Below are 27799 nucleotides of genomic sequence, written 5' to 3'. Positions count from 1 at the left end.
GCCTGTTGCTACTGTGAGGTACTAGAGTCAATGAATGACCCTTTTGATAAAGTCTTAGGCACTTTGATAGGTACATGGAAACTGGTCTTCAGGACTAGACCCCAAATCCACTCACTCTTGGGAGGCAAAAAACAGATGCTTCAGCAAGAAGGGCAAAAATCTTCAGGAGTTCCACAGGAACAGGTCAGTTGTATCTCCACATAGGTTTCATCTAGTTCTTTACTGTTTAAAGACTGTTGTAAATCCCCAAAGCAGAAAAAAACAAATTTTCCAAAACTCTAGCAAGTCTTGGGATTAATAATTATAAAATTGAATAATAACATAAACAGCCTACCCCATTTATTCTTTGTTAGTTCTCAGCTGCAGTACCTGCATGGGGCAATGGTCATGATGGACGAATTTCATATTTTGTTAAAAGGTGTTTCTTTTATCTGTTTTGGGTATTCTGCCTTTTTATTCCAGTGAATACCACCTTCTTCTCAGGTCAGGGACAGGAAGAGCCAAATCTGTTTTCTACTTTCATCAATACTTATCACATTTCTCCTTATTCCTCTCTTTTCTCCGGATAAAACCACAATCCCAAACTTTGATAGCACTCTTCATGGAGGTATCTCTCCATGTTCCATTAACCCACTTGTTTATTGGTGGTAGTATAATGCTCTTTGTATTTTTTCACTGTGTATATAACATTGTTATATACATTTATAATATATTGTATATATGTAATACTTTCTATTATCTAGGATTTTGATGGTAGCTGAACCTTGAAGAAGACACTTAATACAGCCATTCCCTGTGACATCTAAGTCTCTTCCTTGTACTAACAATGCTAACTTAGAATTCCAAATGTGAATGAGTTTTTTCCTTGCAGTAATATATTTCCTTGCATTTTTCAACATTTCATAGGTAATAGTGCTCTCCATTCTCCTTCAAAGCTAAAGGTTCAGAGTTATCTTAGCTTCTGAGTAAACTACATAATGATTTCCTCTGCAATTTTTCTTATTTCGTAACTCAATCCCCTTAACAGATCATTAATAGATGTAGTACACCACACAGGAGGTGTTTGTTACTCCACTATTAACTCTTTTGCCATTTCATCCTACCTCTTTGCTTCTTCCATATTCACGTAGTTCTATGTATGGTGAATAATACTAAATCATGAAAATATTTCAACATGAGTTCTGCCTTGTTTAGCAAATAAAAAAGGCAGAGGGTTAAATAAGAGGGTTAAATACCTGTTTTATTTTTTCCTAAGTAGCACAAAAATGAATGCAGGGCAACTGTGATTTGCAGAAGTCTAATACTTTTTTTTTTTTAATCTTACCATTCAGATTGCTTTAATAATTTATTATGGCAAGGAGTTCCCCAAATTAATTTTGCCCTCAAAATCTTAAAGGAATGTTGACAATATTAAGGTTTCTAATAATGCATTAATGCAAGTAGTGAGAAACAAAGCCCCAGGGAGGCTTTGCTAATTAGGGGCTTTGCTATTTTATATAAATGATTGAATTACGCGCATGATGATCTATGGAGGAGCTAGACTTTTACCCAGAGGAGTCTATAGTGGTTTTGTGTTGACTGGGGAATACAGCATAACGTTATGATAGCTTATTAGGCTGGAAGGTGGAGACTGTCCAAAGTTTATTTTGGTATCCGGCATTTTGCTCAGCTACCCGCAAGGCCAAGTTGTAATAATAATGTAATCATGGTAATGCTGCTGATCTAAACCTGACATAGATTTTGATGATTGAATGGCTGGCCAATAGACTAAGACACTACGGGATGCATAATCATATAAAATCTTCAGAAAGTGAAAGCATAGTGTAAGTAAATGCCAAGTATTACAGGCATGTAGAAGGGTTAGCTCATGGGAGCTGCTTTTTCACCATGATGCTTTCAATGTCTGGTGATTGTCTTGCCCAGCTGAGGAGACTAATAAGATTGTGGGTCTGGAAATTGGTAGCAGACCACTAGCAGTTTTTTTCTCTGTGTTTTGTAAATGCTAGGGCGCACTTGCTTTGATTACAGTGACAGAAGAATGCCAACTCGTATCTTTGTTTAGTTTTCTTTTGTGCAAAGTTAAAAGTTCCCCACAACAATATCCGTGTGGCTTCAGGGGAAAAATCCTAACAAGGTCGGAGTGCTTGAATAACCACCTCTGCCTTACCTGACAGGCAACAGATAAATCACAGTCAATAAGAGAAAGAGCATGGGGCCCAAAGCCTCCCCCATGGAAATCGGCTAAAGGGAGTGGAGAGGATCGCTGTATCAATATTATCTGCCAACTCTCACCGTTTCTTTGAAGGTATTTGAAAGCTTTTCTGAAAGTCCCAGCTGTCAGCATCAGGAAATTAATTGATTGAGAAGCTCTGCTTCTGTAAGCTTCTTTCCCTTATCTTTGAAGATAATCATAAAAATGTGAAGCAGAATATGCTATAAAGGCTGACAGAAAGAAAGTAAACCCAAAGAACTCCAAATATGTATTTTCTGAGATACCCTCTGATTTTAAGCCAGCCTGGTGATTTTCTGAAACCTGATTCATGACCACAGAGAACTGGAAATACTGCAGTCTAGCCCTGCTCTCAACAGTGGCTTCTCGTCACCCTGTTAGGAAAGACCCGTTTCTGGTCCTATGAATGTGTGCAGTACCTTCAGAGTAACTCCCTCCTTCCATTTATCTTCCCATCCTTCTGTCATCTCTCCTTCCATCTATTAGGCAAAGAAGTAGAATTTGGGTTTGGGGTTGCCTCAGGAACGGAGATTTTATTTCAGTGAGTTCCTGCTTCAAAAACCAACCCATCCATCAGAGACCAGCGCAGGTGTCGTTGCCCTCCTCCCAGTTTCAAAGGTCCCTTTCATCCTTGTTATCAGACTTCCTGGATAGGTCGGCTGGGCACACGGTGGCCATGTGGAGCTTGCCATCCTCTACTGCCTCAAATCACCGCATAAAACGGCACCGAGGTACCCCTCTTTCTGTAAACCCAAGTATTGTTCTGTTGCCGCGGGTGTGACGCATGCTAAACAGCGGGAGAAGTACAATTAGTTTTTTAAGTTATCCAAGCTTTTTGTTTGCCGGCTATCTAAACTAAACAAGTCCAGAGGCAGGAACTGTTCATTGTTTGCTTATGAAGACAAACTTCTCTAGCCCTGCTGAAGTTCTCCATAAGACCGTATGTAAAAAAAAAAAACCAAAAGTATGATGTATGAATTACAGTTTTCATCTAATTTGAAAAAAAAAAAAACAACCCACAAAAAACCCCCAGCTATTTATGTGAAGCACAGATTACTTCATGGTTGGAAATGAAGGTTTTGCCCACATTCCTACTTAAGTTACTGACAGTCTTTCTGTTTATTTCTGTTGGGGGAAGCAGGTGGACTAGAATGACATTCTGCATCGATCTATTTTTAATTCGTCTTTCCGGTGCTGACCCTTTAACTTTCAACAATGAGCTCCTGGAGGACCCCAGTAGATAAAACTGGCATTTTGGAGCATTCCTGGAAAGACTGGTGATATTTAATTTCTATTCTGATGGTAACCTATCCTGACAAATAGGGTACATAAGTTGTAGATTTAAAAAACATGCTTTGGGCAGGGATTTTAATTGCTTGCAAGGTACAGTTTCTGGAATCTGCTCCTGACAGTTTGATTTTTGCTAGTGCCTGTAAAATTAATTGTATACCAACTTAAAAAGGTTTGGAGTTTGAATTGAGTTGCATATATGAACCTTATCTGCTAACTTTTGAATCTGTAAATTATATTAGAAACTTCCACAAGGATATTATTTCAGGAGTTTGACTTTACCTCCTTTAAACCAGATTTCAGAAACACACGAAAACATGAAAATGAGGGAAGCACAGCACAGCTGCACATCTGCAAGTGCTTCAGAATCCCATATTTTTGTTTCTTCTATCCAAATCACCCCCCATGCTTTTAGTTATTTCCTTCTCTTCTCTGAGATGTTTCCCCAAGAATGCCGCTAATTAATATAAATTAATGCTGGGACATTTTCTCAGTTCAGTCACGCAATTCTCTTGAAAAAGGACAGAAAGCCATTCAAATCAAATATGGTGGACCCAGGACCCGATTTTTCTCTTGCTGGAGAAGAATAGATGGATCTGTGCCCCGTTTCTCTGAATCCAGTCAATTGGCTATCTACGTTGAGGTCTGATTTTCAGACCCTTCTGACCTCAGTGAGGTGAGGGTTTCACCTTAGGAGAACAGACTTCACTGGATCTGCTGTTCTTTAATAATCTGGAATTTCCAAATTCTGTGAACAACAAACCACTGGGTAATAGCTCTATAAAACTGTCAAGAGAGTCAAAGAAAGAGTAGCATGAGCGAGGAACCTATTCAGGCTTAAAGCACCTTACACAAGATGCTGCTTATAAAATTTGGCATTTTCAGTTAATCATTGATCAGAGACAGACAGTGACGTATGCAATATTTAAAGCTGACAATAAATGGCAATACTCCTCATTTTGGTATCTTGTATATCATCATAAGGGTAGAAGTCTTTTGCCACAGAAAAAAGCTATAACCAAATAAAAAACGGTGTCAGTAAAGACAAGCTATCAACTAGGTTTTATGTCAGTACTGACAAAACCTGTATGTATCTTGGGCAGCATCATCCCCACGCCATTCTGGGAATGGTGATAGGTCAAAATGTTAATTCTCTCCCTGGAATTCCAAGGATGCAAAACTGTACCATAAATGTCATAGAATCATAGGGTTGGAAGGGACCTCTGGAGATCATCTAGTCCAACCCCCCTGCCAGAGCAGGGTCACCTACAGCAGGTTGCACAGGAACACGTCCAGGCGGGTTTTGAATGTCTCCAGAGACGGAGACTCCACCACCTCTCTGGGCAGCCTGTGCCAGTGCTCTGCCACCCTCAAAGTAAAGAAGTTCCTCCTCATGCCATCTTCCTTTCCACCTCAGACATAAGGTATATGTGATTTGTTTCTTCTTTTCCAACGTTCTATTCACATTTTTTTTCTTTTGTTACTTCTCAGTTTCTCTCCTTTTGCTCCTAGTATGAGTGTGAGGTAGATCCCAAGGCAGTGTCCCGCATCCTGCTTGGGAGGAGATACAGGAAGAAAAAAGTTATCAGTGCTGCCAATGTCTGTGCAGCATTTGCTTGGGGAATGAAGATTTGCAGCACATACATACAACTTCTTCCACTTGCACAGCAAGTGATCTCAAGTGATACGAAAGACCTCTCTGTCTTTGAGATGACTAAAGTGTTTGTGTGCTTGGAGCTGACCTGCACCTATCCCATCCTAGAAAGTTAGAAAGCTTACATCTATTCTCATTTTTAGAAGTCTGTTCCTGCAACAACAGCTAAAGGGAATGCATTCCTAAGCTGATGGCACCTGTATGCGAGGCATTAGAGAGAGGGAGTCAGTACTTCTGAGTCGTCTCACAGGAATTTGGTTAAGAGCGGGTGACTCATTTCAGCTTATGTGACAGACTCATTGAACAAAACCCTCTCCTCACTCCCTCTTCTCCTTCCTCCACCTTTCAGTGCCCTCTGGTACTTTACCCAACGTGTAACATTTTGTCTGTTTCATGGTTGGCTTTGGATTTTTTCATTTGTTCTCCATCTCAGTGTCATCACACTTGTATCCTTTGTTCTTATCCTTGGAAGACCTCTGTAACTGCCATTTCTTCATCCTTATCTCTTTCTATGCTTTCTACTGCCCTTTCAGTACCGTATGCATTCCCAGTATCAAAATTCTTGCCTACGTCTTCCACAGTACCCTTACGGCTTCAGATTCTCCCTGTCCATAGAAAACCTGGCTCTGAAAACTGCTATCGCTGCTATTTTCAGCTTTCTTCTGACACATCCACGTCACCCTAATCACATCTCTCAGTCTCCTGGCCGTACTTCTGTCCATACAGCCTTTGTTGGCTGCCAGGCCACACAGACGGCTCTTGTTCAGCTTGGTGTCCACCAAGACCACGAGGGTCTCTTCCACAGAGCTGCTCCCCAGCCACTCAGTCTTCACCTTATCTGATCATTAGTTTAATACACTCTTGTTCTCACATTTGTTGCGTGTAGGTAGACAGTAGACTGCTTCCTCTTCCTCAGCACACCGCAGACTCAGTGTGGCTGCAGATCTTTGTAGGACCGAGACCTTTGAAAGTAAACTTTTTTTTTTTTGCAAGCACCTAGCGCATTACCCACGATTTCCTGGTCTAATTATTCATGGTTTCATTCTGGCTAATGTCCTAACATTAATGCTGCACTAAAAATACTAATCCATTGCTCACACTTAATTTCCATCACTGTTTGGAAAAGACACTCATTATATTTTTAAGTACTTTTGGGCAATGTCCAAATATTACAAACATAAATGTTAATTGATAAAAACAATTGTTTCCAAAGGGGCAGCTTTTTCTTTCTAATTACCTCTTTCAATTAATTTTTATTGCTGATCCTGTGATCATGTGTAATGCAATATCCACCCACTGCAGGACTTCCTCAAACCCTACTAACGACACTCCTTATGGCTGCCCTGTTAATGCCAACGACAACACTGTGTAATGAATATCAACCAATTTAGCTGCAGGCCTTTTTACTCCTACTCTTCTCTTTCCTAACTGCAAATCATTATTGGTATATGAGCTGCTTTCAGCAATATCTTTGTCCTTGCCTGGCTCTACCAGAGGGTGCTGCTGGAATGTGGAGAGTTGCTAAATCAAAGAAGGAAGTGGGTGGGTGGGAGACCGCCGATGCCAAGGGAACTACAGTCCCATGGATGGATATTTCTCAGGCAGTTCACAATTAAAATAGCTCATTGGCATGGCTGAGCTTGTTTTTGTGGCCCTGGGTGTCATAATGAATGTAGTCCACTGATAAACTTACTGGAATAATTAAAAACTAACAGTTAAAAATAATCTGTGATTGTCACTCATAGCTGCTAAGGAGCATCAAGCAGTCACTGGCTTGAGTCAGAAATTTTTTGCAAGGTACTAGGGAGGCCCAAGCTGTTGGAGTCTCGAGGGAAGGAGCGCTAGTCCGAAGATCTTGATGTCTAATTCTAACCGGGAACCTGATACCAGATGTTTCTGCTCACATCTCCTGAAGGGTTCCCTCCCAGAAGGATGCTCTGAGGTCACCTAGAACACAATGACAGACACGACGTGCAGTGCTCTGCCCATTTACACAGCAACCTACTGGCTTGAGCTCACCCCTGTTCCCTGCTTGGTTTGATGGACTTCAGTCTCCCAGCTCCCAAGAGTACTCCAAGGACAGGGCAATGCAATTGCCATTCTGGGTGAGGGCACGGTCCTTTCTGTCCATTGCTCTTAACACCCAACAGGTAATTCAGATTTATATTGAAAATAACTTACCTTTTGCTGTTTACGACCACTCCTCTTATGAGTCATTTTTTTGCTTTCATCTTCATACACCAAAACAAAGTCAATTCTTCGCTGTCCATCGCTGAAGAACAAGGAGTCAGGCTTATCTTCAAAATCAGCCTGGAAGGCAAGTAGGATAGGTTAATATGAAGAGCTCGACTTGCTGGTTCCTTACTCAGTTCCTGTTACACAATATTTCAGTGAACAGAGAAATTCAACATATCAGACTCATATAAAACAAAGACCAAAGTGACAACAAAAGTAGCATGGAGTAGAATGGAGGGGGAAAAAAAAGTTTGGGAGGTCTCTGCATGACATAAGAACAGCAGAACTTTGACCTAATTTTGTTCTTTCAAAATAGCATATTAGCTTTTGGCCATGGGAGGAGCGTTGGGATGCAGCACCATCCCCAAATAGTGCATCTGTCAAGCAACTTGCATGCCATCATGGATACAGTGTTAGATAGTCTGTCTGTCTAAAAGATATGTTGTTGCCTGATGGGGGTCTCAGAATTAGTGCGTTCCCATCTGTCCCCTTACCTCCCAGAAATTTAAGCATCTCTACAATTAAAAAACACCCAAAATAAAAAGCCCGATAGCTTCATGCACCCTAGTACCCAAACCCACCATTGCCCAGAGAACAAAGAACATGACCAGGCTGCAGATGAACTCTCAAAATGGACACATCCTATGTGGATTTATTTCTCTTTTTATCCACAACATCTCAGCAAGCAAAGAACATTGTTGTATGTCACATACCCATCATGTCATGATATATGGCCGAATCAAAAGGATTAATATATCCATAGGCCATTATCTAGTCCCCGGAGGAAAACTGGATAGATTGTCATATCTACTAATAGCACCTTAATGTGTTATTTCATGTGTGAAACAATACGGACACATCGATGACAGGGGAACCTGAATCCTCAAGTAATGATTTTGTAGTTTCTTAAGAGTACTCTGAGGGCACTATCACATGTAACAACCCCTCCTTTCAGGCAATATACAGCTGTAATGTTATCAGAATTGTCATGTAATGAGCACCAAACTCTCAGGTACTCGGCCAAATCCATCCATGCTGTTAATGAGGGCAGTGCCACCGAAGTTGACAGATACCAAATGTCCAAAATGGGAATCAGCATTGCATTAGAGATGCTAAGATCTCCAAGGCTGGCAAGACCCCCATACAGAACCGTGGAGGAGGCTTGGCTTCCAGATGGCTGTGCATGCAGGGTGGCCCAGGGCAGGAACAGGCCAGGCAAAATGACCCAGAGCAATCTCTTGAACACGCTGTGCCTTTGAGGACATGGAAAAGATTCCCAGATATCCTTCCTTGAAATTTCCCTGTCAGTGCAGACTACACTTCATGAGGGATGCCAGGTCCAGTTTTGGGAGCTTTTGGGAGCTCCGGCCACACGGAAATGTGGTTATGGGGTCAGGGACCCCTCAAGTGCAGACTGAAATGGTGGTTCTTCAACTGTGATAAAACTGAGAAGAACGCCAGTCTTCAGTCTGGAACACCCCAGTTCCAGGGAGCATACAGTGTTTTAGGAAAAACATTTGTCAGTATTTCCAAAACAAAAATTTCCCAGGAGTTTTATTCTAAACCTCTCCCTGTAGACTATTTTGTTACTGTTTATTGTCTGAGTCAAAACAGTCGACCAAGATGTGTCTCCCCATAATTATGACAAAATTTCCATATTTTAAGTAAACTCAGGGGAGTTTAAACTCTCTATTTTTTTATGTTGTATGTGCAAAGGCCAGGTTCTGCTGCAAAGAGGCCCTGTTAGCTTAGTTCTCTTTGAATCCCACCTGCGCCTAGAGATTTGTGACAAACCTGACAGCAAGAAGCTGCCGACGTACATATAGGCACATATCTATATGTATGTAGGCTGACATATGGCAAATATACACATATATTCTACGTTAATTTCACAACCTGGCCTAGGATTCATAAACTCCACCAAAAGCCACCAAAGCAATTCATAAAAGCCACCAAAGCCACATACAGCTGCACACTGTGGATAAAGTTTTAGGAAAAAAAATGCTTTAAACTTTCAGATGGCATCACCAGACCACAATGACACGGAGTATCTCTATCACCCAAAGCACGGGAATTTCTAAATTCTTGAGAGCTGGAGGTGGCATAGTCCCATCAAGCAATCAGGCTTGACCCTGGCAATTTTTCCTCCTGCTGAAGACTAGCCCTGGGTGTAAAATGCAGCCCTGCTGTGGCCATTTCCAGCCTTATTTAAGATGTAATCATGATGATTTCATGTTGACCAGACTCCCATCGGGAGGAAAGCATCAACAACAACAGCTGACAGCCCCTCTTGGGAGACGGCTTGGGAGCAGCAGCGGCAGCAGAGAGGAGGTGGGGAGGTGAAGGTGGCCAGGCACAGAGCCCAGCCCCGTGGCCACCGCTCTCCCCCGGGACCCCCCCAGGCTCCGGACAGGGCTAAAATTGCTCCCTGTCGCAACGCTGGAAACACAGAGCCCAAACCTTGTGGTAGTGAATAAGGAGGGGAAGTATTGCCACTGCATAAACCAGGAGATTATTTTTTTTAATAGGGCTTCTTCATTTTTTGAATCTTAGAAACAGCTTTATAATAACTTCCGTTTAAAGAGACAGAGTTTCATTGCGAAATGCAAGCACTTGAAAGCATAAAAGTAGTAACAGCTTTTGAGGTTTTTTTCACTACAACCTTTAGCTCTTTTTCCTATATGACCTATCTACAGGACGGAAAAGGAAGAAATGGCACACAGCAAACATCAGATGAAGTTTTGATCTAATAAATTTTGACCATAATTTGTAATTGCATAACTCCACTGCTTAAATAATTTTCCTTTAAATGTAGTTTCCTTTAAGCTTATAAAATTAATATGCAATTTAGCCATGACTGGCTTGACTGGATTGTCAATAAAGACTGCCTGTTAATCAGTATTCTGACTCATGAATTTACTTACATACATGATTTCATTCACATGAGTATATATGTTACCATATACATACACCTTTCTATACATATATATAAAAACCAAACTATGCATATATATAAAAACCAAACTATGCATATATATAATGGAATATAGTTGAAAGATTAATCAATACTGGACTGCATGAATCTAGATGCACGGAATTTCATACTTACGAAGCTGACTTCTTAAATGTAATCTCTATTGCTTTTAATCACAAGGGCGTTGTTCAATTGACCTATCCATAGACCCTTTATATATAAATAAAATAATAAAGAATCAACTCATTAAGCCTGAATACTTAAGAGATCAAGATAAGACCCACACAAATAAACTGTAACGGAACACTAAGTGTTGCTCAATTAAAAGTAAGAAGTAAAATGTGAATGGGAATGTAATAGTTAAGGTTCTGACAGCCACATTAACTGAGATGTGTGGTGTATCTCATAATCCCTACTGGATAGCTTGTAATGAAAAATCATATATTATTCAACATAATTACCAGGGGAAAAACAAGACTGGAAACCAAAAAGATGTGCTGTACTCTGAAGTTAATAATTCCTTTGAGACAATGTTTGTTTTTTAAAAAAATACAATTTGACAGTATTACAAATGTTATTATGATACAAATGCACACCAGCCTGTCTGCATAGACACATAAGTTAAGGGGTCTGAAATTCCAATACATTATTTTTCTTAAGTATTGGTAGCAAATGATAATCCAAAATAATGAACAGGCCCATTGATACCTCTTTGTTTTGGAAGAAACAAACACGGGGTCTATTTACTGCACTTCCTCATTTTCTTAGCCTCAGCGTAATCGCATTTTAAGTACTGATGGAGGCAATCGGTTGTGCACTCTAATGTTATAATAATACCCTAGTGGACAGCAGGTTAATATTGATTAACACCATTAATAAATAAATTAAAAAATATAATACATTTAGCTGTAAAATACTCATTACATTTAGCACATACTCTGAACTCTCCAAGTGCTGTACAATCAACTGCGTGCCAACCACCGAGAGACGGGGAACCATTAGCTGCTTTATTAACAGAAGGAATCCAAAGGAGGGGAGGGCCTGGCTGTGGATAAAGCTTTTTTTTGGAACACTTAGGTTACACCCAGAGGCAGCACGGCCACGTTCATGCGGGTATACCTCTGCCCTTCAGTTCAGAGCAGGGTCAGATCAGGTGAGCATCCGTGGCTCTTCACTCCAAGGAATGAGGCTGGAGGCAGCCTGCCGTAGTAAAAAGCCCAGAAATATGTATAATGCAGCCACCACCTCCTCAGCACCAAACGCCTTGTTCTACAGACCCGCTGCTTGGGTCCTCACCACCAGGTGACGAAGGCACAGCTGGTGGGGTCCTGTTGGAGCTGGGCAGTGCTGCACTGATGCAATGACGCTGAAGGTCTCCGGCCAGCCCTGAGCAGCCTCTGCCATGCACATCCCCCTGCTCACACACCTTCTTTTCATCCTCCCTGACTCCGGCCCCCCGCAGACACCTTGGCAAAGGAATAAGGAGCTTCCTGCGCTCTTCGTTAATCCAGCACAAGCAGTCATTGGTAAACAGCATCTGCTCTCCCAGACCTCAGGACAGAGTGGCACTTGGAGAAGGGACAAGTGGAACACAAAGACAAGCTTGCCCCTCCACATGGGGCTGTAAAAGCTGAGGTAACTGGCTTGGCTCCAAGTGACCACGTCATGGAACCAACCCTCAGCTTCTTGACTCAGAGCTGCTTCTCAGGAGGGAGACTACCGTCTGCTCCTCCCCACATATAACCAGCCTTGCTGGTAGCTAAGGGGAGTTGCCATCTCTTGCTCTTGAGACCGTTCCTGTAGCCATGGCTACATGTGACGCCTGCAGCAGAAGATGAAAGGAGACCACGCTTGTGGGAAGCTCCCTTCAGCAACAGCGATGCTCCACATCAGGGGAGAAAAACTAGTGGCATGACAAAGAAACCTGTCTTCACTTTTCCAGGCTTCTCCAGGCATTACATCGTTAAACACACAGCGGGGATAACGGTGGGAAGGGCAGCATGGAGACAAGCATGAAGAAAAATATGTGCACAGGAACTGCAGTTATTTATTGTTTACTACACCCTGAACAAGCACAGTATTGTAAGCTGTTTTTTTAAAAATAACAAGAGATCCTGCAGGAACGACTTATCTAACTGGAAGGATAAAAGAAGTGCTTTATTTCGTCCACTTGAGCCTTTGGTGTGACTGCCAATAGCACCAAATGTAATCATTATTGGAGGGACAAACTACCTCTCTGTGACCTCACATAATTTTCAGATAGGCTTCAAAACAGGTTCCTGCAGCATGCCAGGGAATAAATCAGTACTGGGAAAGAAGGGAGCCGAGCAGAGCCTGTGTAACATCGCCTCTGCTGACAGGCACCAGCAAAAAAAATCCTTGGCTGGAGCACGGCGACGGCCTTCAGGGGGACCCGCAGGTTACGCTTCAGTTGTGGGTTTTATGTAGGTGAAAATTTCAGAGTCCCTGTTTAGGAGCACAGTTATTTCTCGCTACAGGCCTCAGGAAACTTCAAATCAAGTAAATAAAAAAGAAACAAATTATATTACCAGCATATAATGAAACATGATTATTTGTAAAGCGCTTTGAGATCGTCTGGAGAAAATGTTACAGAAATGTATAAAGTTCTTACTATCACAGTTATATAAAACATCCTTTTATGTTCTAAGTGATCAATAAAGACAACTTTCTGACATTAAGACCAGGACAAGGATTTCTTTCTGGAAGATATATATAATATGTAAGATACTTCAGGAAGATGTAAGTTCATTTGCATACCACATACTAATGCTGGTCTGTTTCCATAGGGCCATAAAACTGTTGTACCTTTAACATTTTTCCTTGTGACTCATATTTGCTAACAACAACAGAGGACTGTTTTAGTTCTGTTTTTAGCAACAACGAGATTATTAGCAAGCACTTAATCAGAAGAAGGTGGGTTGGTTTTGGTTTGTTTTGTTTTTTTTTTTTATTTCCTCAACATGCAAAGAAAATTTTTGATATGTAACAAACCGTAATAAACTGAGACTAAAGACACAGAGTAGAAAAATGCGGGGCGTCATTACGGTCATACATTTCTGTCAGCAGAAAGCGGTTGGTAACTGGCCAGGCATCGGGATGCCTCGTCCCCTGAGCTAAGTTTGGACCAGACACCCACTTGACTTCCTGCCCGTGTGTCACGGCGCGGCTGGCTGCGGAAGGAATTCCAGTCACTCCTGATTAGAGAGAGACCACATGTCCCTGCTTTTAAAGAGAGGTGAAGGCAGGACTCTGCTGAAAACCTGCTTTTCAGCGCCTCCCATCCTTCTCCGGATGCAGGAGCTGGGAAATGCACTCTTTCAGACTTCCCTGAAGCCTTGTCATGGCAGAAATTGTATTTGAGGGGCAGCAGTAATAGACAATTTGAAGAAGTCATCCCCTCCTCTGCAGATACTGACTCTCAAAAAAAATCCTACTGTTACATCCAATTCAAACTATCTGCCTGTAAAGCAGGTAAGACTGCAAAATGAAACATCTCAGAGCTGGAAAATGCTTGAATTAAGGCTGCCTATGCAGTTTCGTCTTCCTTGTATGCATTGTTTATGATACATTACTTAATTGCACAATCACACACCATACTTCTACCCTCCTTTGTAGTAGTTAGGGAATAGTCCTTCTTATCTTCTTTATTCAATGTCTTTTTGTTACACCTCACGTAAATAGCCCACCTAAAATGGGGATTTCCCTCACACTATGCCTAAGGTACTCTCCTCGTATAATCTCAACATTCTACAGATGTTGAGAAGTTTAATTTCACAAGATCCCCCAGGAGAGAAAGTAACAGTCTAACCCTCATTTTAACTGCGGTCACATAAGGCACCTAGAGATCAATGCCAAAACCTGTTGACTGTCTCCTAAATTTGGAGTTCCAGCTTGAGACATCAGGACATCTTCCCACAGAGCTCAGCAATTCTCTCTGTTCAAAGAGCAGTACACTCACTTTCAGGTCCGTATGTGACTATTTTAAACAAATGCAAAGAGGGTCCCAGATGTTCCCCTTTGACACATGGTACCAAAGCTAGATGTGACTTCGCAAGTCTTGCACAGAAACCCTGTAGCAGAAGCAGGGATAAAATCTAATTATCTGGGACTGCATTCAGTTTCTCTACGCATACGAACCTTTCATTTTTTCCCCTGTGATTTCCTGCCACATTTACACCTTGCTGAAGTACTGCAAACAACACCCTTGCAGAATTTGGGCTTTCTGGAGATTAATGTCCTACTTGTGTGCTGAATGAGGCAGGGATCTTGCAGCAAACTTAGCATGTGATCCTCTAATTAGACACAGCACCAGAAGTAGAGCAGGACCATTTCTATTAGCCAATAACTTACTCAGTTTTGGCTACTCCAGGACGACTTGCAAAATCAAATCAAATTTCCAGAATACCTCCAGCTGCAAAGCACGATTTAAGTTTAGACAACAGGCTCAGTACTTCCTTTCCCGTCAATTGTTTAAAGTCAGGCTTCCTATTCACTTTCCATTTCTAGCTACAGTTAGTACTCATCCATTTCACAGACAGGCTCACTAGATCTCAATTTTATCTTTCTGGCCCCTCCAACCCACTGAAACTGCCCAGCGGCTGACAAGGAGGACCCGACATGGAAGGAGCAGTGCAGAAAAGATGCTGCTAAAACTGAACAGAAATTACAACTGCTGGCAAACATGAGGAGCCAAAAAATAAAAATTTATTTTAATGGTTGATTTTCAGTAGAAATAAAAATAAAGTCTACCAAGACTGCTTGGAGGAGACTGTTCTAACCACAAGGTATATGACATTCCAGATGTTTTGATGCTATTTCCCTGCATGTAAATACATAAAAATTTTTTTCATTGAACCACAAGGAGAGTCTAAGATGGATTTTTATAATGTCCTAGTCAGGGCACTCAGTTGGGAAATAGAAGCTCTTGGTTCCACCTCATGCTCCAAAAAATGATTAAATATTTTTCCAGACACCGAATCAGCTTGCAACCAGGAACACCCTGCCACAAAATGCTGGGGCAGGGGAGGAGATAGCATCCAGCTCCCAGAATAAAACTAATTTCCTGGTACTTTGGGTACTTGTTTTCTACAGCAGAGGCAGGAACAACGCCCCCGACCCATAACTACAAGTACTTTGCCAACTAAGCTGCTAGAGCAGCTCCCCCCAGGGCGCTGGTGCACCTTGGCGCAATGAAGACTGAATCCTTCCCTTCGTTTACACTGTTTTCGAAACGCTCTGCTACGACAGCAATCCTTTGCCTCTGTCTTTTATGATTCTGTTTCCCATTTCAGTCCGACATGAATCAAAATAGCTGCCAGTTTGGTGTCCAGGCTGGAAAATAAATTATCTAAACATCTCCACTCATAATATCTACACGTAAGACAGCACAGGCTTAATTCACCCCCGTGAATTTGAATGCTTGATTTGCATATCTTAACTTCTTAGCTCATTTTTCATTGTATTGTATGTTCTTTTAGATATATGAAGAAAACAATGTATTTCCTTACGGACAGAGAAATCAGCAGGGCCTGGACCTCCTCAGTCGTAACACAGACCTCCCCTGTACAAGCTAGAGGGATAACTGGTAGCAGCAGTAGCCGGCTGTTGTTTCTGGAGTAGGATCTAGTGGACAGCAATGAAAGAAACACACAGGCAGGTACACAGCTATGTGTAAATAGCCGATAGCTTAAATGTCCCCTTGGACTGGGCTGACTGGGAACCAGCTCCAGCTCTCATTGCTTGGTGGCACCATTACAGTACTCTCCCGAATGATTTCTCTATATGAAAACTGTCACGAAGCTCTTAGGTGCTCACAAGTAATTGGTCCAATGAGCAATTCTTGAGACTGTTGAAACTGTTTCTTTATGCCTTGTTCTCCCGTAACACTGATCCACGTGTAGAGGCACTTTGAGTAGAAAAGACAATCTCTACACCCCCAAAGCCAGTGACACTAACCTCTGTCATTAGAGTAAGAAAACACAGAACAGGCTTTTTTGATTTATATGGAGTTGCTCTATCAGCTTTAGGATAAGTACATGATTTTTACACCTTTTTAAATCCAGGCTTATAGCTATCTCCTTGTGTAACTGCAGACCACACTTGTACCTTTCCAGGGGAAAAAAAATAAAATTGGACTTCTCAGCATGCCAGTTGGGCATCAGGTTGGCAAAGCATGTGCCACGGCAGGGCTTGTTGGGGTCAACTGGCCAACCCTTAGAGATAAATGAGATCTGATGAAGGGGATCTTGAGCTACAGCCAGAAGCCTATTAGCTGCAGAAAACACTAGGTGTGCTGGGGAACCTGAACTTTGGATAATGGGAATGGATACCTACAGGTCTTTTTTCTTCTTGCCACTTAAGTCTCCGATTGGAGTAAGGAATTTCTTGGTGTCTCCAAGCTTTCTGTAAACATGAATCCTGAACTTGTATGTCAGTCAACTAACAGCTGGGTGTGTATGAATCTATAGGGTATGTGCGTTTATATGTAGGGTGTGTTCGTAACTATTTATCCTTGCATACACACACTGAAATCCTATACATGCATGTACAAAATTATATATAGAGAGGAGATGTATATGCACGTCTCAGTTTATAGCAAATATATACTGGTCACTTTTAATTGAGTCCAGTGCCCGGGTCAACCTGCACTTTCACATCTGAGTCAATGACTTCAGGTGCCTTGCAGGAAACAGGGATACAGCAGCTCAGATTCAGTCACGCGGATGAACTGCATGTGCTGCAGATGCAAAGGATTGCTAGTCTTCTGGAACAGCTACTGATGGCTGCACATCTATACAAGAAAAAATTACAGGTAGTCAGAGTTAAAGTAAAGAAGTACCCACCCATTCAGGAGTATGAAGGTTTTGCTGATCCGGCACAGTTCCATAAGTGGGAATAACCACCTGGTTCAGTTCCAAGACTAAAAATAAACATAAAACATAAAAAAATTAAAACATTTTAGCATTTCGTGTGGTAGGTGTTTTTTTAAAAATTTTATTAATGGTTTGTGGAGAAGCTACACTTCCCCACAAATTGCGCTTATTTAATGTTTCAGAAACGGAATGTTTGTGTTTCACAGCTCAGTTAGTTAGTTATAATCAGCAGGTGGCAAGAGAGCTTGTTACCAGGATGACAAGCTAATGCTAGGAGAGCATTCTGACTGAGCTACAGTGATGCAAAGCATCCCTTTGCTAGGATGTGTTATTTAGTGTTTCAGAAACTCTGACCATACTCCAGCAGTAGTTACGTTTATCTTTCAATGAATACAGGTACCAGAACTGGCTCCACCTGCACAAATAACTCTAGCTTATGTTGACTGTACTTGTCAGGCAATAACAAATAACAGTGCCAGGGAATTCTTCAGAAATCCTGGAATGGGTGTGATAAAGGCAGTGATGCTGTAACGTTCACTCTACAACCGGAATGGTTTTCACATAACCTAATAACTCACCTACAAGTTCAATGTGTATTGAGGTCCCAGTGACTCCTCACCCATTTTGCCAATATCTATTAAAAAGCAACAACCCGCAAACTTAATTGCTTTGCTGAAAATACAGCATAAAATAAAAATGATCTTGTGCAGTATGCCGCTCCATGATGCCATTATCAAGCACACTGGGGAAAACTGACCACCAGATCAAGCACTGGATAACACACAAATTCACCCTAATAAAGCTGCCGGAAGTAAGTGACAGAAGCTCTACAATCGCTGCAAGGTTTAGCTTCTTAACAAACATTTTTGGATCTTAAGAAGAAGTCAGATAACATCCCGAGGCTGAAGATAACATCACGTGGCTGAAGGGAAAAGGCTGCTTTCTGCCTATGCATGGCAGGCAGATGGACCCCGTGTGTTATTTTTAGATCCTTAAAATAGAGAGGTGTCTCAGCCAAGTCTGTCCTGCACTGCGGAAAGGGTCATGGATATCAATGGTAACTAAATGCCAGTGTTGTCTAGAAAGGATAGTCTCAACTTATCAAAAAATACTATAATACTATAAAAGAAAATCCCCCAAACTCTAAAATAATCTATATTTTATCTATTTAATCTAATATAAAATATTCTATAGTGCTCTTAGAAGGAAAGCTAAACACCCATTAGGTACAATGCCAGGACAAACATAACTGATACGCCTGTTTGTTTGTTTCGGGTTTGGTTTTTTTTTTTTTTTTTGGCTTAAAAGCTTCATTGATATGTGGCCAAATTCTCAAGAATTTTTAAGAAGCTTTTTTTCACTGATGATGCTCATTTATACCAGCTGAAGATATGTCAAAACACTTAGAAATGGAGCACAACAAGACTGCTCCTCACAAATCAGCAGAATTCTCTCACGGCCTCTAAGCAGATGAATTCTCTGGTTTAAATACTCTTTCGTAGAGTTTGGTAGGGACTTCCTTCCAGATGTTGAGCTGTCAGTTTCCAGATCTCTACTGTGGTGATAGTGTATACTCTCGGGAGGAGACAAAAGCAAGTCCATGAATTTTTCCATCAACATCCCTTCAGAAACTTTTGAGTCATAACCCAAAGGTTGTCCCAGTTGAATAATCAAAGTCCGTGAGGTCTCAAAAACATTAAGAAATGTTTGCCAGCACTTAAAGAGAGAGCAGGAAAATGTGGACTAGTGTAGCGCACAAACATCACATGCTGAGACCATAAGGTGAGGACTCAGAAAACATGAGTGTATCTCAGCAGCTACTGCAAGACTGCTGTATGTGCACATCAGTATATTTTAACACGTTCGGCTCAGACTAGTGCGAGAAGGGCAAATACATACCCTTGATGTCAGTGTAATGGGGCATCACCCTGCGTTCCTTAGGGCATTCCTTATTCTCTATCTGGACAAAAAGACGCCCAGATACGAAGTGCTTCTGAAAACCCACAAAAGAGGGAACGTTTCTGCCCGCATATAATGGGGAGGGTGAAGGAGAAACATAAACAGCTTGCTTTGAAATACAAACATCTGCTCTGAAACTCTGGGTGCCATTACGCGAAACAAGCAGATGTGGACACAGACGCGAAGATTTCTGCCAGCCACTGAACTGCAGTAACGAGAATCGTGAGTTAAGATGGCCTTTTTGCTCTCACGATGTGTAACCACACACCCCTCATCACTGCTGTCTAGAAATCCCTTCAGCCAGAACTGAAGAGAAGGGGGAAACGTCGCATTCACAGCAGGAAGGACAACTCCAGTTCTCCCAAATCCTGATGGATCTGGGACTGGCCAGGAACACCCTCTGGAGAAATTTATGCATGAGTACAACTTGCTTCTGCCGCAGTGTCTCAGGCCAGCATATCTTCCCCATGATATGGTAAGTGTCATGCATGCTTTACCATTTTATCAATATTTAGCATCTTAACACATTGTTACTTTAAATACCGCTCAGTACAGTCCCCGGGCCAGTGGTCCAATGAAAGGACTCATCCAAAAGGGACCTGCCACTCTCACTTCTTATGGGGCATCAGCCCAGAACCTCTCTCAAATGAAATACAGATTAATGCTTGTGTGAAGTCAAAAATACAAAGCCTTGACACTACCTGAATGTGTACCTAGATAACACTTGTTCTGGCGGTGGTTTGCAAGGACAGCTGTGCCAATTTGCGCGGGTTTTAGCTGGAAAAGAGCACTCTAGTCTCTCAGAAATACAAAAAGCTACTTGCAAAAACTCAGCTTTGCCAGAAAAAGCTGCAGCCACAAAAAGTGCTTTCCCTACCCCCACAGTCACTTAATCTGTTTCTCCCACCTCCCCTACAGCATTATGGTAAGGTCAGTTTTAAGTATGGGGGAAAGGAAAGAAAATTGCAGCACAGAAGTTTGAGGCTGGACATTAGGAAAAGCTTTCTAACAGGGAGAACAGTAGAAGAGACTGCCTGGGAAAGCAGGTGAGGTCATGTGAAGCCTTCAGTTTCAGAGATTCTTCAGTACAGATTAATTAAATACCCTGGAACAATCCAGGCCAAACTGAATCTGGCATGAACTTGAGGAGGATGGTGCAGATGAGCTTTTGGGGTCCTTTCCAGACCCAGTTTCCTCTGAGTGTAAGTGGGGTCCTAGTGTTCTCATAGTTATGTCCAAAAAAGACCACTGTGCTGAGATTTTATATTAAAATAATAGTTCTGCTTACCTATTTCTTCTTCAGAAGCATTCTCACTCCTGTTAATGTTTGGGTCGGAGAACTTCAAGTGTAGATGCTTATGTTCTACCACTCAGCCAAGCAAAGCAAAGAAGGTGTAAGGGAACAAAGAAATCTCTCGGATTTGTGCTGGCATACTCTGATTTTAATTGATTGATAGATCAAATTCTATCTTCAAGCAATCCTGGCAACATATACTTTTTTCAGAACACTTTATCTCATTTCTTTGAATTGTAATCATAGATTTTGAGTTCCTCCTGAGTGATACCAGTTGGTCTTTGATCTAGTCCTTACAAAAGATGCTGTTGTAAAAACTTGAAGTGTTGAATCTGTGCATACTACTTTACAAGTACGCCCCAGTGGTACCCGAGCTACCAATATACCAGTGGTATTTCCAGCTGTCTGGAGATCATTCTGCAGTCCAGGACACTGAATTGCACTGTCAGCATTTCACATCTTGCCTCAAATACGCCTATACACAAGTACTAAGAAGTCTATGTTAATCCCACACTGCTTCTTTATAACCTGTGTACATCCCATGCTTTGGGACAGGCCACGGGAGATGAATCCTCCTGTTTTCTGAAAGGAATCCACTGAATTCTACCAGAGATTTGTTTTATGTACTTTCTCTATGGCTTTGCTTTCTCACAGGCTGGCCGGCATTTCTGACTGGATTGAATAAATTCCTTGAGAGCAAACGTAAAATGTCCAGTCTTTTGATTAGCTAATTGATATTGACACTGAATAGTTTTGCAAGTTCAGTGATCTCCCCATTGAATAATTCAATTTTGAAGGCTTTCATGAACATTACTAGTAGCAATCTCTACATACTGCTATGGCAGAGGTGAGAGGCTATGGCACAGGTGAGAGGCACGGAAGCCGCTCTTCCTTTGGAATAAATAGAAAGAAAAATTAAAACTTTCCTTGGAGTCTGAATTGTGAAATAATAGAAGCTGCCCAAAGCACAGGCAGTAGGGATGAAACAGTTTTTTTGAGGCTGTAAATTAAGAGGCCTGAGAATGGAAAAAAAGCAGTATCCAGAAGTGAAAAGAAAGATGCTGTCCAAAAAACATTAATGACAAGAAAACCACAAAGATATTGGATAAGCTAATGTTTGAAAAGACCACTGGGCTTGGCTCTATAAGCAAGGGCATTGCCAAACATGCCTGAAATTGCCAAAGAAATCCTTGGCTACCATCTACTTTCTCTCTAATGGAAGTAATCAAAGGTGAAAAGGGCAGCAGCGCTCTTTAAGCTTGTAAATCACCTATATAAGCCAAATTAATAGGCACAGAATTATTCTGAGAAATCAAAAAGGTTTTACAACACTACGCTCATAGTACCTGGCACTCCACTTCCCTCAACAAACCTGTGAGGTTTTGCAAAGGACAAGATCTCAGCCCTGGCACTGAACATGGTACCTCATGAGCAATCATGAACGTAAAGCCAGAAAGCGATGTCTGGGATCCTCCAGGGTCTCCAGGCATTGCTGCTTTGCTGTACATATCACATCACATATTTGTAAGTGTACTGACTGTCTGTCACGGAAGTTTTAAAACGTGTAAGTCCCAAATCCTGTTCTTAGCGAGGGAAAAAATAAATTAGTAGAATATTGTGCTCTCCCAAGTACAAAACTGATGCGCTCAAGAATACCTGCTCAGCCCCTCGGTGGGATTCGCCTGCTGCATGGGCTGCTTCCTCCATAAGCAGGGAAGTTTACAGGATAGTTCCAGAAAACGAGTTGCTGCAAAGCTAGACCGCAGTGCTGGGGCACATCAACTTCCCTGCATCGCCTGGCTGCACGCACGCACGATGCCGTCCCACGGCCAATGCAGGTGGAAAGCAGGGGAGGAAAGGGTAGCAGGCATTTCCCACAGGACAACACTGAATAGGTGGTGTGCTTCAAACCCACACCCCAGCTTAGCTCACAGCACCGCCCTCGTGGAGCCGTGCCTCGGACAACGACATTCACTGCATATAGAAATGTAAAAACATAAGTACACAATTAGACACAGTTCAGTCTTTTAGGCCTCAACTGGATTGCAAAGAAAATTAAAACAGTAACAAAATACTTCACTGACTGGAAGATATCATGAAATATTTACGTGCAATTTTTATCTGAAGTGACACATTCCCTGAAATGTTAGTTTGACAGCCCTGTCACCACATTAGAACAGAAAAAATAGTCATCAGTCAAGTCTATCTGTCCTAATGAAAATCAAATGAGAAGATCATATCTGGCATGCCACCGTGAGGCTCAGGGAACCGGATGGAGTCAGATTGTTCCCAACTACTGGCGTAAACACGAAGATCCAAAGACGGTGGGGTTTGCCCAGATACTGCTTTCCAAGTAGAGCTGATCCTGCGCCACACACCTCCTCAGAAAACAAACCAACACTGTGGTAGCATCTCCCCATCTCGGCAGGCTGCAGTCATGCTAGCAGAAGATCGGTTTCATGATACCATCACGCACGGCACCCAGGAGGCAACCAAGCAAAAAGCCCCACCTCACAGGCACTGTCTGAGAAGCCACGAGAAAGCATGAGATAAAGTACTGGATATGAACTGAATCCTGGAATGAATGAAAACGACTCTGAAGCCCATCATCTCATCAAGTCAAATTACTTTCACCTTATTTCATAAAAAAGAACAAACTACTGCTGTCTGGAATAAAACTAAAGTTTCAGAGAGATCAATCTTCTCAAAAAGGATTATTGACACATCCAAGAGAGGGTACCACGTGAAGAAATGGCAATTACTGTATCGAAACTGAGGAAACAATGAAGGGAGAGCATCCTTAGCAGGTGGATCAGTCTAAAGTTCCAGAGTCATCCCTGACTATGAGCTGGGGACTGCGGTAAAGCCACTGTCCTGAAAGGGACTTTACGTAGATGTCAGCTTCCTTAAGAATGTCCAGCCCTCTGTCTCTTGGTCCAAAAATAATAAAATTAAGGTACTGAAGTACATGATTCTATCCTGGCTTTTGGGGAGAGAAGGGAGAGAAATTTATGCCATGTTGTTTTAGATGCCCCAGAAGATCAAAAAGGCAGATCAACTGACAATATAAAGGAGTTTCCCTACTGAGCAAACATTTTGCTTTTCCAAAGCCTAACACTTACCCAGAAAGTGAAGATATTGTTATAAACATGACTACAAGTTCTGGGGCTATGAGCAAAGAACATTTTGAATATCTGCTATTTAGACTAGACAAAACAACTGCTTTCCTTCCTGTTAATTTATATCAGATTATTAACATATTCATTTTATATATGTATACATAAAATCTAAAAATCACTCTAATAGTTATTACTAAAAAAAGCCTATCAGAACAGGTCACAACCTGTTTTAAGGTTGGTTTTTTTTCAGTTAAATGTAACCTATTCAAGTCAGATGTAATATTTGCTGAAAACTGAAGTGAAGTAAAACCTTTGCACAAGTGATTTTTTCTGGAAACAGAAACTGTTGGACTGATATACTGTTTGTTGACAGCCACAATGTCTTTTGCTGGTGCAGAATATTTCTTTATTGTAATTTATTTCATATGTTCAGTTCGTTGTACAGGAGTACTCTCAGAGCTAAGAAACTATTTAGGAGCTGAAAAAGCAAGAATATGTATTTTCTTTTTTAAATCTATGAACCAAAGAAAGAAAGAGACAATGAGATCCACAGCTCTAAACCAAAATTAATCAAGGTCATCAACTTCTTTGAGCTGCTTCCTTCGTTAAAAAATATGGTTTTAAATATAAAATCCTTATGTATCAAGCCACATATAAAATAGTTTCATTTAATTAGTTAAACAAATTTAAACAAAAAACCCCATCAAGTCCTCCTTAGCTAGGATGATATGTGAACCTAATTTTTTTTACTTTGCAGAGTAAATGAATAAACACAAAGAGTTAAGAGAAGCACGTCTCAGGTTATCCTTCCTAAATGTAGGTCTGATCTTTTTACCTTGCTCCTTGTTAGGTGGAGACATTATCTTTTTGTTGGTTAAAGGGCTGCCCGGGTTGAAGTGACTTTTCCAGACCAGCTCTTCTCTGGGACACAGTCTCTTCTCCACTCACACAGGAGGGCAGCCGTTAGATCACAAACTATCAATGTCTTCACCTCATTCCACCAAAATACTATCGGCTTGCATTTAGTAGCATTCAGTCTTTTAAGTTCAGTTATATGATTGGAATGGGTGTAAATTAGTTTTATGTCGTACTGTAGACCTTATCTGAAGAATACATGCTACTAATCCCCATAGTCTTCATTTTCTGAAAAGTTATGCATTTGAAGTGAAATTGAATTATTTTTATAACAAACTACACTTAATAACCTATTATTTATAGTTAATAAGAGATCTACGCAGCTGCCTTCTGTGTGAAAGTCTTGCTCTCTTCTAATGGTTGCCTGCAGTCTTACAGTACATGAGAAAAACAATGACAATTAGTAATGCCAAAATGGCTTTCCAGGCTGTCAATAAATTACAATCTTTGTGCACTCAAACAGAGCAGATCTGCAGGTATCGTCAACCCCAAACCTAATCTATGCCCCATAATAAGAAAAACATCGATTTTAATTTCAGACGCCCAAGCATACCCAATATGAAGCTACAGACGCTGTTGGATCACAAAGGAAGTGAAATGGCTGTCTCGGAAGATGATTCTTTCTTGTTTGAAAGACTATTCTTTCCATTAAGTTATCTTCTCTTACAGCTGTGCAAACAAAGGATTGGGAACATGTGGCATGACTTTCAAAAACAAATACTCTTTCATGACTAACCCTAAACAGGAAAACGTTCAGCTGGGAATATAATACAGAGTATTGCTAGTTTCAGCACCCCATGTCCTGAAACAGCCAGCTCAGAGTCAGGGTAACTCACCAAAAATAATAAAATAATTAGCAGGCAGTCACAGAACAAGAAATTGGACTTTGTGGAAATGATTCTGCTGATAGCAGTGCCTAAATATTTAAGAGGCACTGAGCTGGAAGGTTTACGGGGCTCAGTAACCAACCTGTCAAACAGTTCTTATGTGTCCAGGGCTCGAAGTGGGACACTTGCCCAAAACCTATGGCAAAAACCCTGAATCGTTTCAAGGAGACCTGGACATGCCCCAACTTCAGTTTCGAAAACAAACACCGGGCTAATGACTTTTTAGTTACAAGTCTGTGAATCCAGACTAATCCCCTGAAATGCAAATGCTGGCGCTGCTGCGATGCACGCCACAACCAACCCGTCTGCATCCAGCCTGCACATCGGACACCAGCTGACTGTAAATCACTGCAGAAATTCAGTTGCTAATTAGACTATTCTAAACCCTTTTCCTGAAGATAAACAATTTACCCACCTTCAGCTGAAACGGCCGTCAGAAAGAACTATTTTGGCTCTCCTCTGCCGATAGGTAATAGATAGATATAGAAACCATTTTTGGTTTTAGAACATAACACACCTACCTGCTATAATTTTAAAACAATATTTGGTGTGCTTTTTGTTTGTACACTGAATGCATACATGTCAAACAGCCAGCTAGCTTTGTCAGAGTATAAAATAATGGAATAAACTAATTAAGTCAGAAGGCTTCAGACTGATAATCTTTTTAGGCATTAATCTTAGGTTGGAGTATGGGCTTGAATCGTTCTTTCTTCTCCACGTACACCTTCTTATAATCTATTAAGTAATTTAAATATATTAAAATGATGCAACAAATGAGCCTTCTTCAGTTTTTCAAGTAAGGGCTGCTTTGTTTTAATTATATATGGAATCAGGTGGAAAACTGCTGTAATGTTGCCTGTCAAATAAGCCTGTTAAATTATTGATTCAAACTATGTCACACTGTTACACGCTGAAGCACACATACATCCATACTGTATTTCTTTTGTTTTTAACAATAGTGTAAACATTGTCATCCCTACTGTCAAAAATGCAAGTTCTTGGTTTCTAGAGTTAAGAAAAATAACTATCTCAGTCGCATTAAGAACGTAAGACATAAGGGATCAGCTGGGTCACTGAGTCAGCACCAGCTTACAGGCTACTTTGATTTTTAGTTTTTTTATTATGTTTTAAGAGAAAATTTTCCTTACATGGAATAATCTGTTTAAGTCTGAAAAAGGGATCAAGAAGAACAGGCTGCTGTTTTTCTCTTGCGGTGAAGAAAATCCAGGTGGCAGAGGATGAGATCCACTAATTCTAAAAAACCCGAAGGGCATTAGGAGAGATTTGCAGAAGGTGTTAGGCATATAAGGTTACAGATAAATTCCTGCTGAGGTATTCAAAAGTGTCCAAGCAGATTGACAGTTTTTACGCCAAATTATATCAAACACAGCATATGGCCCTTAGTGACCAGAATCAATCCATCAATTTCATAAATCGAGCCATCAATTTCATTAACTAGAGTTAATATTTCCCTTGCTTAATAAATTATGTTAAATGTAAACTGTTTTATAAACACCCTTTCTTCTTACGTATACAGCGTATTTAAGATAACTAATAAACATGTTTGCACGCTGTTTTTCTCTATGGTTAATTAACTCTACTTACCAACAAGTTACATCTAAATACAAGTTCGAGTTCAGGGTAAATAGTTATTATCTAGCAGATAAGAAAGAAGTCATTCCACAACAAATTAAAAATCAGAGTAAGTGTGCATTGAGCTATACACCTGCTGAAATTAAAACATGTCTATGGAATTAAAGAAGGGATGTAGGCACCTAAACCAGCATTTGTGAGCAACCCGAACATTCAGGTCCAGAAGTACAAACCAAACCCACGGCTGTGCAGCCGCTGGCTAACAGGAGCCTCCTGCATTTCCCTGGGGGTCACCAGGGACCAGGCTGGGTGAAACCCCTGTGCTGCCCTCAGCACTGTCATTATTCAGCAGAACGCAAGGGGTTTACTGTCTCAGCTGCTCTATCATTCAACAAGAAAAAAACCTCTTTCCTTTAAAATAAAAAATCAAAACATCATTAAAAACTCTATATAGTTTACTACATATTACAACCTGTAAATTAAGTCACTAACTTCAGTCATTCTACTTTGGTTAATACTGCTCTACATGGTAGAATCTGGTTTTCAGGGCTCTTAAAAAAAAATAGAAATTTATAGCTAAATGCCGCAAGTGAGCAGATCAGTAAGACCCTGGTTCAAGATTGAATCGCAGACCCTGGTTCAAGATTGTCAGCACTCATGCTTATTTTAAAGAAGACAGAGGACTGGATCTTGGTCTTCCCATTTTAGAAGTGGTTCTTACTACATAAAAGGTAAAAAGCGATACCACTTGATCTA

At 41.1% G+C, this 27799-nt stretch overlaps 1 protein-coding gene across 1 annotated transcript in view; it reads right to left on the bottom strand.

Annotated features, from left to right (window-relative positions):
• ANO6 (anoctamin 6) overlaps positions 1-27799 on the bottom strand; it is a 79285-nt gene that overhangs the window by 34675 nt on the left and 16811 nt on the right. Inside the window, exons 2-3 of the mRNA XM_074567642.1 lie at positions 17247-17323; positions 7356-7484 (exon numbers count right to left, since the gene is read on the bottom strand). Coding sequence (XP_074423743.1) covers positions 7356-7484; positions 17247-17323 — 206 coding nt within the window. The remainder of the gene's footprint in view (positions 1-7355; positions 7485-17246; positions 17324-27799) is intronic.

This window comes from Larus michahellis, chromosome 1 (assembly GCF_964199755.1).
Source record: "Larus michahellis chromosome 1, bLarMic1.1, whole genome shotgun sequence".
NCBI classification, from domain to species: Eukaryota; Metazoa; Chordata; class Aves; order Charadriiformes; family Laridae; genus Larus; species Larus michahellis.
This window is presented reverse-complemented; position numbering and strand designations above follow the sequence as displayed.